The sequence below is a fragment of the Mastomys coucha genome, unplaced genomic scaffold, assembly GCF_008632895.1.
Source record: "Mastomys coucha isolate ucsf_1 unplaced genomic scaffold, UCSF_Mcou_1 pScaffold6, whole genome shotgun sequence".
NCBI classification, from domain to species: domain Eukaryota; kingdom Metazoa; phylum Chordata; class Mammalia; order Rodentia; family Muridae; genus Mastomys; species Mastomys coucha.
This window is the reverse complement of record NW_022196912.1, coordinates 27315107-27328988: the sequence shown is the minus strand read 5'-3', so window position 1 is coordinate 27328988 and position 13882 is coordinate 27315107. Positions and strand designations below refer to the sequence as shown.

The 13882-nt window shown below is 41.2% G+C and overlaps 1 protein-coding gene across 7 annotated transcripts in view; it reads right to left on the bottom strand.

The window, feature by feature from the left end:
* The window catches only part of Atad2b (ATPase family AAA domain containing 2B), a 128924-nt gene extending 116489 nt beyond the window's left edge, over nucleotides 1-12435 (bottom strand). For 3 of the 7 annotated variants that reach the window (XM_031357071.1, XM_031357073.1, XM_031357072.1), the window contains exon 1: nucleotides 11767-12435. In XM_031357071.1, coding sequence (XP_031212931.1) covers nucleotides 11767-11973 — 207 coding nt within the window. In that variant the 5' untranslated portion in view covers nucleotides 11974-12435. Of the gene's footprint in view, nucleotides 1-2160; nucleotides 2602-4613; nucleotides 4885-9826; nucleotides 10036-11766 lie in introns of those variants that run through there. The other 4 variants (XM_031357076.1, XM_031357075.1, XM_031357074.1 and 1 more) reach the window with 4 other exon arrangements.
* Nucleotides 12436-13882: the final 1447 nt, after the last annotated feature.

Genomic DNA, 13882 nt, shown 5'->3' with positions numbered 1-13882 from the left:
TTTTTTTTGGTTTTTCAAGACAGGGTTTCTCTGTGTAGCCCTGGCTGTCCTGGAACTCACTCTATAAACCAAGCTGGCCTCGAACTCAGAATTCGGCCTGCCTCTGCCTCCCAAGCGCTGGGATTAAAGGCATGTGCCACCACTGCCTAGCTAAAAGAGTCAAAGCTGTTTACTTCAAAAGCCTGGCAGGACTCAAGTAAAGATAAAAGTAAAGAATGAACTACAAAGTTGTCCTTTGGCCTCCACATGCACATTGTGGCACATGTGTCCTACACACACACACACACACACACACACACACAAATTTTAACTAAAATAAAAACAACTCTAACCCAGTGATTTTAGTTGCCCTGAAAGAGAGAGAAACATGGTAGCATATACAAGTAATACCAGCAACAGGGATGCAGAGGCAGCAGGATCACCTTCAGTTCAAGGCCAACCTCTTCTACACAAAATTCCAGAAAAACCAACGTTACCTAGCAGCGAGACTGTCTCATAAAAAAGGGCAGGAGACAGAGCAGACATCTAGGCTCACAAAGCTATGGGATACACCTTCCTGGATGTAGAAGCAAATGAAGACAGCCTGGCCACTGTGAGCTAAATGAAGCTGTACGCTTCAGCAAACGGCTGGCCCTGGCCAAATGCTCCCAGGATTTCTATGGTGGTCACTCCCCTGGACAGTGCTTAGGGACAGCCAAATCAGTGCTAGCTAGCCTTTCCAGTAACTGCTGCAAGCGGAGCTACAAGAGGTAGTCTGTGCTAAGTCAAAACTGGGCTGTGGGGTCATCTGTTTCCTTACACACATATCCAGTGAATCTTGACCTTTCCCAACCTACCTTGTACCCTGGGCCATGCCCCCACCAAGCCAAACAGGGACTTGCTCTTCATGGTTGACCTCTTCCCAACCACAAAGCCCCCTGCTGCAACCAACTCCCAGCTCTACTCAAAACTCATTCTTATTCAAAGACAGATCTCTGTGAGTTCAAGGCCAGCCTGGTCTACACACAGAAACCCTGTCCTGGGGAGCAGGGGGTTGGGGGACAACAGGGCGGGGGTTAGAGAGATGGCTCATTACCTGTTGCTCTCTAGAAGAACCCAGGATCACTTAGCACCCACATAAAAGGCTCACAACCATAAGTAACTCCAATTCCAGGGATTCAATGTCCTCCCTCATAGGCACCAAGCACACAAATAGTGCACATACATACTTGCAGGCAAACATTCATGAAAATTCTCTGCTACTTCAGAGACACAAAGGACACTTAAGCCCAGGAACTCAAGAACAGCCTGGACAAAATGGCTAAACTCCATGTCAGAGAAAGAAAAAAAGAAAGGGGGTAGGGATAGGGGAAATACAGAAGTTAAACTATATGTGTATGCAAGGTCAAAAATAAATAGTATTCCTCCATCATGGAATAAAAACTTAAAGCTGGGCTGGACAAATAGTTCAGTGGATAAGACTGCTTGCTACAAAAGCATTAACACCTGAATTTAAATTCCCTAGCACTCACATCAAAAAGAAAAAGAGCTAGGCATAACCATATGTACCTGTAATCCAAGCACAGTGGTGGAGGGTAGAGGGACAGACACAGGAGAAGTGCCAGAGCTTGACTACCACCAGCCTAACCAAAGCACAGGGAGTCGAGGTTCAGTGGGAGACCCTATCTCAAGGAAAGAAGGTGGAGAGTGACAGAGGAACATACAATGTCCTCTTCTGACCTACTCACATGTACTCATGGGCACCTGTGTGCATGTGCACACACACACAAATCAATGGTCTGGAATACTTTGGAAAACAAGAAAAAATAATGACTTCAACAACAAAAAATAAAGGGGTTCAGGGGAAGACCTTAACTGGCATTTTATAAACAAAATCAAAATAAAATTAATATGGGTATAGTGAGTTGCTCAAAGCCAGTAATTAAAGAAACAATGTTAAATATCTAAATATCAGTAGAAATGTGGAAATACAAGAACTTTTATACACTACTCCTAGACACAGAGACAAAAACAGAAAATCTGGAGTAACCATTATTTTTAGTACATGCATAATCTACTTATTCCTAGGATCTATCTCAACACTGTTCCCATACCAAATCTACAAGAGGCACTGTATAAAAGTTTTAATTGGAGCAATATAGAAGCATTGTAAGTACTCACTCAGGACTTGAAAGTGTATGATTAATGCAAAAGGTACACTCTATGAAGGTATCAATCAGACAGCAACCAGACATTGACTATATGTATCCACAACCACTCAGAGGCTGAAAATAAAGAGTTAAAAACTAAAATGAGATCTAGAACTAAATATTACTCATATAAACTTATGTATGTGCACCTATTCACATATCATATTCAGCTGAGTGTTGAGGACACTGGTCGTTCTTCTAGCACAAGCACAGACTGACTGCAGGCAAATAATGGTCACCCCACCTAGTAAGCACTGTTTTCCATAACCTAGAACAACTAGGCTTTATTAAAAAGATAAATACCTCATTATTTTTTAACTGTGCTAATGCCTCTATATAGCAGATTTCCAGTGAAATATTAACGACAAAAATGTGCTAACTCCCAACAAGAACAAAAGATAATAAAATATATACATGAAAATATTCTAAGCCGGGCGGTGGTGGTGCACGCCTTTAATCCCAGCACTTGGGAGGCAGAGGCAGGTGGATTTCTGAGTTCGAGGCCAGCCTAGTCTACAGAGTGAGCTCCAGGTCAGCCAGGACTACACAGAGAAACCCTGTCTCGAAAAAAAACAAAAAAAAAAAACAAAAAACAAACAAACATATTCTAATGAGGGATGTAGCTCAGTTAGTAGAATGTTTGCCTAGCATGCATGAGGCACTGGATTTGATGCTGGGCACTATATCAATTAGATAGGCTATACAACTATAATCTCAGCACTCCAAGAGCTATATAATAGTGCAAGTTTAAAGCCAATATGGCCTATATGAAGCCCCATTAAAAAAAAAAAACTAAATAAAAAGCCCTAATGAAACCTACTACTTTGTATATTAAAATAACATACAAATATAAATAATGTATTAATACCTAAAAATAAAAATAACAAAAATATAAGCCAGGCATGGTGGTGCCTACCATTCTCAGAAAGCAGAGACAAGTAGATCTCTGGAGCCTGGTTCACATAGCAAAATCCAGGCCAGCCAGGGCTATATAGGCTCTCCAGAATAACAACAATAATAATAATAAAATATTTTTTAAAAAACCTTCTAATTTAAATTGCTTAGGAATTATCATCATTCATCAAGGTAGATATTTATAAATTAATTATATACTAAATAGTGAAACTTTGCAAAAATGACTTTATAATTTCTATTACATTTTCAACCTGTGACTTTTTTACTCAAATTTTCTTCTAAAGGTACATAAAGCTCAAACATTAAAATATTAAAAATCCAAGGCCAGTCTGGTCTACAGAGTGAGTTCCAGGACGGCCAGGGCTATACAGAGAAATCCTGTCTTGAAAAACCAAAAAAAAAAAAAAAAATTTAAAAAATCCAAAACTTTAGCCAGAACCAAGTATGGTAGCACTTAAGAGAGTAAAGCAAAAGGATTTAATAGTTCAAGTCCAGCTTGAGACTTAAACACAGCAAGATACTGTCTCAAAAATCAAATAGGTATGTAAATCTAAAGGGTAAACATTGTACAAAACTGTAACGCAGAGATTAGTTTTAAACTATACTTTATTCTTTATATTTGTTTGTTTCTTGTGTGTGCATGTGTGTGGTGGGTGTATGGAGGTCAGAGGACTACTTATAGGAGTTGGTTCTCCAGCTCCATCATGTGGATTTCAGGGATCAACTCAGGCCATCAGTCTCAGTGGCTAGTACCTTTACCCTTGAAGCCATCAACAGTCCACATACTGGCTTTGAACAATATTTCCCCTGTATCTTTTTGAAGACCAAATATTTAATAAATGATTCAATTTTATTAATCATCTTAAGTACTTTAAATAAGGTTGGCTAGCACTAAAGATTTTTGCAATAAATAAAAATATTAACACAAAAACTTTAATTTTTCTCTATTTCTCTGAAATTACATTTCTACAAAAACAAAACTGAGGGCTGATAGGTTTTTTAATTAACTTGAAAATCCAAAGTCCAAAAGTACCAGATTGCTCCATTTATTGTCTCTCAAATACTCTTAAGGCAAAACCAGGTCCCACTAAGTTCACTAACCATAATATGCAAAGAGACTGGGTAGCACATGAGAATAATGTCTGTAGCTAAAAGCCCCTGTCAATTCACTACAACAGTACTCTTTTATTTCCTCACTTCAGTCTAAATTTGTCACTAAGTGAGGTGTCCAAGACTTTAGAGACCTAAAAGGAGATAAGAATGAGTATAAACTTCTGACACAATGATTAGGAAAACATAATTTCCAGATGCTTTTGGCCCCAGCCAAAACCCATACAGGAACTGAGTGTTCAAGTGGTAGCTCTAAAAAGGCTGCTAAGTTATCCAAATAAATGTAGACAGAAAGCACCAGATTTCAAAGAAGGGTTAATTATATTTTTATAGTATGTACTTTTCTCCCTCCCACTAGGCTTTAAAAATTAAGAGGCGTAGATTTTGTGGTATACCTACCTCATCCCAAGCACTATGCTGGAGTATGGAGACTTCAAAAGTCATAACATTCAAGAATGATACTGTACAACTCCAGGAGGGGCAACTCATGCAGACTATACTGTGAATGGGACCTCAACTTGCAGAACACATCAGTCACAGTGATGTATGCTTAGCATCCTAGCTTCCTGGGAAGCTGAGATAGAGTACAAATTCAAGGACAGCCTAAGCAACACAGAAGACTGGATCTCCTTTGAAGCTACATCTCAGCAACAAAGAACATGAAAGAATTCCATCAAAACATTCAGAAGGTAGAATCCAGAACTATAACTGATCTATGTCAGTGATTTTTTTTTTTTTTTTTTGGTTTTTTTTTTTTTTGGTTTTTTGAGACAGGGTTTTTCTGGCTGTCCTGGAACTCACTCTGTAAACCAGGTTAGCCTCAAACTCAGAAATCTGCCTGCCTCTTCCTCCCAAGTGCTGGATTAAAGGCATGCACCACCACTGCTGGGCTATGTCAGCTATTTTGTCAGAACCAATTCTCATATGCCTACCATATACACATTTATAGTTTTTAATGTAGGGGCTAAATTTCATTTGTCCTCTATTCCTTTTTTTTCCTTTTTTGTTTGCTTTGTTTTAATTATCTTTAATCTTTTTTTATAGTCCAGTCATTATCCCCCTCCAGGTCAGCCCTACGACAGTTCCTCATCTCATTCCTTTTCTTCCATCTCCAAGATGATATCATCACACCCCACCCCGCCAGGCCTCCCAACTATTTTGGGTCTCAAGTCTCTCCAGAGTTAGGTGTGTCTTCTCTCACTGAGGCCAGACCAGGCAGTCCTCTGCTGTATAAGTGTCAGGCAGTGTCCTCTATTATTTAAGCACTGGATTTTCATTTCACACACGTCAAATTACCATTCATTCACCCATTAGCAGATACATTGAGCATCTTGTTTATGTCATATGTTGGAGTAGGTCCTGAATAGGGGAATTAACAGGAAAATAAAATAGAGTGCCTCTCCTCATGATGCCTACAGCCAATTGTCTCACAGTCTAAAGGTACTAGGTACACTGTCTATATAGTTATTCAAAGGGCTAAGGCAGGAGTTCAAGGCCAACCTAATCAACATAGCAAAATCTCTTCTTTTTTTTAACATATATTTTATTACTATATAATACATACATATATATACATACATGTTGAGGTGATTATCATGACATCTTTCATCTTTTTTTTTTTTTTAGATTTCTTTACTTATTTTATGTATATAAGTACACTGTAGCTGTCTTCAGACACACCAGAAGAGGGCATCTGATCCCATTACAGATGGTTGGGCGCCACCATGTGGTTGCTGGGATCTGAACTCAGGACCTCTGGAAGAGCAGTCAGTGCTCTTAACCATTGAGCCATCTCTCCAGCCCACAAAATCTCTTCTTAAAGAGAAAGACAACCTAAAGAAACGTCCCCACTACCCTGCTCTGGAGACAGGGTTTCTTCTGTGTAATCTTGGCTATCCTGGAACTCCCTATGTAGACCAAGCTGGCTTCAGACTCACAGAGATCTGTCTGCCTCTGCCTCCCAAGTGCTGGGATTAAAGGCATACACCATCACTGCCTTTCCTAAAAGGGGCTTTTTCTATTATTAGTTTGGTGTTTGTTTGCTCATTTGTATATTTGTTTTTTGGGGAAGGTTTTGGTCTATGACCCATAATGACCTAGACCTCACTATATAGCCAGCCCAGGCTGGCCTCAAACTCAAGCAACCCTCTTCCCTAAACCTCCACAGTGCTAGGATTACAGGAATGAGCCACCATGTTCAGTAACTTAGAGAAAGACTTTAAGCAAAATCTATATCTTGGGCGGTGGTGGTGCACACCTTTAATCCCAGCATTGGGGAGGCAGAGGCAGGTGGATTTGTGAATTTGAGGCCAGCCTGGTCTACAGAGTGAGTTCCAGGACAGCCAGGCTATACAGAGAAAGCCTGTCTCAGAAAAAAAAAAAAAGCAAAAAAAAAAAAAAATCTATATTTAATCTCCAGATAAGAACAAAACAATAGGAAAAACACTACCAGCATATTCATAACTCAAGAGCACCATAAGTTTACAATCTGACAGCAGCATATATTCAAATTATTTAAACACCAACACAAACTACAACCTGACATTACATATAAGATCCTTAAAAAGGCATCTAGATTGGGGGGAGGGGGAGGGGGCAGGGTGTTTAGGAACAGAATATATGCTTAGCATGTGCAAAATTCTAAATTGAATCCTCACCACCTCAAAGGGAAAAAATCTAGTTGATGCTTTTTCTAAGTTTTGTTTGTTTTATTTTTGAGACAGGGTCTCTCATCCAGCCAGCATCAAATTCCTAAGGTTGATCTGATTACTGGAAGCACAGTTGTGCAGCACCATGCCCAGGCTCCCTATTCCACACACTCACCTTGATTTTCTGAGACAGGTTCTCACTATGTAGCAGCTCCAAATGTTTATAAACTCACTCTGTACCCTCAGCTGCCCTCATACTCTTGACAATCCTTCTGCCTCAGTATCTCTCTCAAGAGCCCAAATTTACAGGCATATACTACCATTGCCAGCTGTAGCTTACATTTCAAGTTAACACATACACCACATACACTTTCTCCACCAGCACTGTACTCCCATATAACATTTTATCCAAAAATCATTACATCTTTCCTCCCAGGTAAGGCATTTTGCCCAAAATTCTCCCCAAGAAAGGAAACATAAAATTGTAAAATATTCCTATTGTAAAACCCAATACCTAATATCAAGACAAACTCAAATTGGCTATACACATAAATGTTCATTTCCTAAGCAAAAGTGTCCAACAGCTCTAAGTAATGTAGGACTTTGAGGTAGCCCCTTAAATAGCATCAATTTCCATTCCAAAACAAACACAGTTGGGCTCCAATAGTTCTCAGAACAAGTGGTAATCCTACCACCGCCCAGCTGGCTGTCAGAAATCATGATTTATCTGTAATAAAAAATTAGGAACATCCAGGAAAGGTTCTAAGAAACTATCAAAAGATGTGACGGAATACGGGCTTACTCTGGATTAGATCCCCATCATCAAAAATGAACAATTAAAACCCTAAATAGATGTTTCTCAAGAGAAGACATACAAATGACTAACGGGCATATTGAAAATTTGCACATTACTCATTAGAAAAATACAAATTTAAAAAAAATAAATAAATGGGGGTTCAAGACAAGGTCTTACTACATAGCTCTAGCTGTCCTGAAACTCATTATATAGAGACCAGGCAAGCCAGGCTGGCCTCAAACTCATAGATATCTGCCTGCCTCTGACTACTGAGCTTTTAGGAGTTCTCCACTACATCCTGGCTAAAATATATATTCTTAAAAGTAGCAGTGTATGGTAGTGTACACCTTTAAACCCTTTAAATGGAGCACTAGGAAGGCAGAGGCAAGTTTGAGGTCAGCCTGGTCTACATGGCAAGTTCCAGGACAGCCAGGGGTACACAGAGAAATCCTGTCAGAAGTTGAGGGAAAGGAGGTGAAGGGGGGATATCCATAAAGTGTTGGTGAGCATGTAACCAAAGGGAACCCCATTTTATTTCATATCAGTGGGTAGGGAAAATGGTGTAGCAACCCTGGAAAACAGTGGGAGATTCTCAAAACCATAAAATGGAACCACCATATGATTCAGCAATCTCACTTCTGTATATTTACCCAAAGGAACTGAAATCAAGACTCTAGTGAGGTGTACCCTGCCTGGTGGCCCACATCTTTAATCCCAGCACATAAGAAACTGAGGCAGGCAGATCTCTGAGTTCAAAGACAGCCAGGCTACAGAGAAATCCTATCTTGAAAAATAAAAAAAAATAAAGAAATTTTTCAAAGAGGTAACTGCATTTCCATATCTACTGTAGCATTATGCATAATAGAAAAGATATAAAAATACTAATGCCACAAACCAGAAAAATTAATAAGGAAAATATGGTGTATGTGTATAGAAAGTATATACACTGAAATATTCAATATTTAAGAAGGAAATTCTTTCATTTATAACATAGCAAACTTGGAGCACATTATGCTGAGTGAACTAAGCCAGACATGAAAAGATACTGTATGAACTCATTTGTATGTACAACAGAAGACAGGCAAACTCAGATATGCAGAATGAACAAGGATGAGTGCCAAGAGCTAAAGGGATAAAGAACAGGGAGGCAGCGGTCAAAGCCAACAAAGTTTCAATTATGCCAGATAAATAATTCTGGAAAGCTACTCCACATGATATTGACTACAGCTGAAAATATTGCATTACACCTAAAAAGAAATACACTGTATCATACCCACAAAAGATTACACTGTATCAAAGCAAAAAGTAAACATTGTATCATTCCTAAAAATAACATTGGTGACAAGAGAAGTATTAAAGAGAGCAGGAAAAATATGGAAGTGATGTTGTTCCTGTAGTTTTCAGGGTGATGGCAGTTTTACAGGTTTATCCTTGTTTTAAATTAGGTTATTTATTTACACCCAAATCATAGCTTCCCTTTACAGGGCTGTTTGTTTGTTTGCTTGCTTTTGAGACAGTTCTGGCTACACAGAGAAACCCTGTCTCTAAAAATGAATAAATAAATAATAATAATAAAATAATAATAAATAATAAAAATAAATAAATAAATAAATAAAAGATACTGAAAAAATCATTTCAATACACACAGAATGCATCCTAGTTTATCTATTTTCCTACATAGGCATCATTTAAGAAAAAGTCAAAACTCTAGGAATAACTTGGAGCTATGATTTTCTGAGAGAAATGAAGAAATAACAAGTAAAATGAATGAAATAATTTAAAAACCATGAGAAGGGGAGGAAAAGCCAACATAAATAAAATATAGGAAGCAGCACATAAGTAGGAAAAAAGAAACTCTTTAAAATGTACAAAGAGAAAAGAGTTCAAGTCTCACTATGTAACAGAGGATCTTCTAAAGCAACAAAGTATCAATCCGATTCCCATTGAATTAGGCTTTCCAGACAGGAAGAAATGCCCATTAAAGTCCCCACAAACACAGACCATATGTTTAAGCACCAGAAAGGGTGAACTAGGAGAGCTAAATTCCAAAAACATAAAAAACAAATTAAAGGGCTAGCCAGATTCAAAACAATTCACTTCAGAAATACACAAGAAATACATAACATGTTTTGGATAGGTAACACTACATAAACATAGTAAGTTCAAACCTGTAACTTTTCTCTTCTATAGGTCCAATAGTTCATTCACAGCACGAGAGTATCTCAAAAATTTCTCAGAGAGCAATTTAGATTCATCATCTGCTATAGCTACAATGTAAATCCCTTTAAGAATGAAAGGCAAATATTTCAAAGTAAATCTTAAGAGCCAACTGTTTATGGTCTTTTAAAACACTTTAAAAAGAGTTCTCAAGATAATGTTTCATTAATATCCTTCCAGAAAAACAGTATCTTTCATTCTTCTGGCAATTTAAAAGCTACCAAGTGTTCATTTCTACATTAGACTATTGATTCTTTGCCTTTTAACATCTCCATAACAGCTGCCTGACAAATTACCTCACCTTATTCCTCAGGGGGTAAAGATAGCATGAGATCCCTGAATTCAAAGATGGGACCACAAACTGATCAGTGAGAGATGAGCTAATTGCCTCAGATGAGTCTGACACTGCTCTGATAGACTAGGCATTCATGGCATGATACAATTACATGCTTATGCTCCAAATATTTAACTTGCACTTTAAGTGTAAATAAAGGGCACACTGTTCCTTAAAATTATTTAAGAATGTGAATTTAAGAATTTAAATTTAAATTTAAGAAATTAAATTTAAGAATTTAAGAAATTTGTACATTAGGATGGTTTCTGGAGAAGAAAAAAAAAACCTCCAGAATACTTCGCTCAACCAAAAGAACTCTATACACTCCTAAAAGTCTACTAAATTAAGACAGCTAAAAAATACTTTCCAGATTTCTCACAAAAAAAAGATTTCCAAAGATATAATAAATATATTTCATAGCATGATTGCTGTGTATACTAAGCGTATACATAGCATTTCTGTTGTATATACGAATATTCATTCTGATTAGTGTCAAAACAATATAAAACACAGAGAAAATGTATAAACAAGCCACAACTTTGCAAATCCCTTCAAAACCTTACATATGTTAAGTAACAAAAATGGTGTGGATTTAAAGGAATCTTTTAAATAAACAACACTGTTCAGCCAAATTACTCTTAGAAACTTAACCTCTTTCTAGGCAGAATTAACTCACTCCTTGAATTCAGAACCAATCTCATAGTAACACAAACTTCTCGCTAACCTTAAAAGTGACATTTTAAGCTAGTTTCATATTTTACACTACAGGTGATAAAAGTTCAGGATCTCCGATCGCAACTCTTGCTTCTTCAAGTGTCACTTCTGCAATTGTACGGACCACAACAATGCTAGTTTGACTTTTGTAAACCATTTCCTTCACAGAAATGTAGAAACCATGTCACTTTGGGATCGCGATGCCCATTCTACATACTCCCTTTGTGACTTGAAAGTCCTCTGCTCTCTACTAGAACCTTGGGTTAGCTGGCTGGCTCACCCTACAGCTTACAGCACCGTATCTGATCTGCCTCGCCTACAGAGGCGTTAAGCTTAGGCTGTTTTTAAAGTTGCTGTCAGAGCAGCCACAAACTTTTTTCAGCATCCCTCCCTGCCTGCCTGCCAACTGGAGCTCTGTTCACTTCCTTACCAACTTGAACCACCCCCAAACTAAGTAAACTTAAGACAGCGGCAAGAGCTGACACACTTTCAAGAAGGGTTTGACACCGCAGAAAACTTTCACTTCTCTCTTCTCCCTTTCCAAGCCAGGGACTGCAGCCCTCCATTCTTGCTTCCTCTAGAATTCCCCCCTCTGAAGCCGGGCAAGGACACGGATGGCAGGCCGTTCTAATGTCCCCGAAAAGGACCCCAAGAGCCATCTCCCGCGGACTCAAGTGCCGTTCTTTACACAAAAGAACCGGGCCGGCACAGCAAAGGTGCTGGAGTCGCGGCCCTTCGGCGGCTGCCACCCTCCACCGCACCCGCAAGACAGTCTCCGGCCAGACAAAGCCCGGGCGGCCGGGCCAGCACTCTCAAGCCTCGGCCGCGGGCCGCCGCTCTTACCCGGGCCTCGTCCAGGGCGCCGCCGCTTCCCCCGGCCTTAGCTGCCGGGCAGCTGGCCGCGCGCGTCTTGGAGGAGCGGGTCCGAGAGGAGATGAAATGGCTGCTGCCGCCGGTCGCCCCCGGCTCCGCTCCGGCCCCAGGCCCAGGCCCGGGCCCAGGAGACTTGGACCCGAGAAGGCGCAGAGAGCTCTTCCGGGTGTTCACCATGGTCCAGCTAGGGGGACCGGGTCCACGCCGCGCCCGCCGCTCCCGGGAGAGGCGAGAAAGGCCGGCCCGCCGGCGGGCAGGGGCCGGCGGAGCCTTGCCGGGCCGGCTCGCGTTGCCTCTCCGGGACGCAGGCCCGACAGGCTAGAGCGGATCAGAAGGCAGCGGCGGCGCGAGGAGGCGGGGAGCGGGAGGCGGAAGCGAGGCCGCAGGCCAGCCGCACAGACCCTGCACCCGCTCAGCCGTCCTCAGCGGGAGCCGAGCGGAGCCGCCATGTCTGCCCCTTTCTCTCTCGTTCTCTCTCTCTCTCTCTCTCTCTCTCTCACTCTCTCTCTCTCTCTCTCTCTCTCTCTCTCTCTCCCTCTCTCTCTCTCCCGAGCTCCGTGCGTCAGGGCTCTGGCGCCGCAGGGCCGACAAGGCCGCTTCCGGACGCGGCCGCTGCGGGGCGCTGCGAGGACGCGCAGCCCTTCCCTCTCCATAGGCCCCGCCTCGACGTGACGTCAGCCCTCGGCGGGAGGCCTGGGGGAGGCGCTCTGGGCTGGGAACTCCCCTGTGGGCAGCTTTTGCTGGCTTGTCTAGACTTGGGGGGTGGGCAGCGCTGGCTAGGGTGCAGGACGAGTTTCCGCGTGGAACGTAGTCCGGACCCTTCAACGCCCGACTGAGACGGAGGACCCCAGATTCCAGACTCCTACTGTGGCCTGGATGACGCAAGGAACGGCCGACGGAGCGCTGAGTAGCAGGAATGAAAAGGAGGGTGCGGTGCGGGGGTGGGGGTGGGGGTTCCAGTGGCTTAGCTACTTAAGGCAAGACCCTTAATGAACTCGGGCTGCACTTTGCATCACTGTCCAAATGATAACCGCAGTGAAGGATAGAAGCCCCTACCGTAGTCCACTCAAGATAAACTAATTAAAAAACAACCCTAGGAACCCTGCATCCTTTTTTTAAACTCACTATGGCTAGCCTTGAACTGTGCATCCCAAGCTCCAGGATAAAAGGCTTGAGCCACTCAAGTCAGGAGGAACTCTATATCTTTAAACAAAGTAGAAGTGTTGTTCCCCATGACTCTAGTAAAAGTCTACTAGAATGATTTCAGTAGCATCTTTTATCTCCATCCTATCCGTGTGCAGAATTAAGACAAAACACTTCCAAAGGAGAAAAAAAAAATTAAAGTACATGTAATATGAAAAGATCTAGAGTTATTAAGGGGAGAATAAATGTTTATTTTAAAGCATCACAGTTTATCAAAGATTGAGAGCCGCTGGGCGGTGCTGGCGCACGCCTTTAATCCCAGCACTTGGGAGGCAGAGACAGGTGGATTTCTGAGTTCGAGGCTAGCCTGGTCTACAGAGTGAGTTCCAGGACAGCCTGGGATATACAGAGAAACCCTGTCTCGGAAAAAAAAAAAAATATATTGAGAGCCTATTCTTTGTTTGGGCAGAAATTCCCCTGATTATTACACTAAAAAAAAAAAAAAAGTGAATAAATTCCAGTACAAACCAAATAACTTCATAGTTATAACATTTTAACCATGTAAGACCCCAGACGTAAAATTAATGAGCTTCGTTCAGTCCTCACAATATAGAAGTCTATGTACAGAGTAGTTTGAATTCCAGAAAAGCAAACATTTGGAAGGCAGAGGCAGGGGGTTCTATATGAGTTCAAAGCCAACTTGGTCTACATAGTGAGACCCAGGACAGGCAGAGCTACATAGTGAGACCCTCTAGTTCTCAAGAGAGCTCAACAACAAAGGACAAGGAACCAGTAAAGTACAACTGATAGGTAAGAAGCAAGAGCCCCCTACTCCAAGCAAGGATTTAAGGAACTTCTCTCGAGATACATTTTGAACTACAAAATGAAGGCAAAGGCATCACAAAAAGAAAGAAACAAAGAAAGAAAAAAAACATGGAGAGCA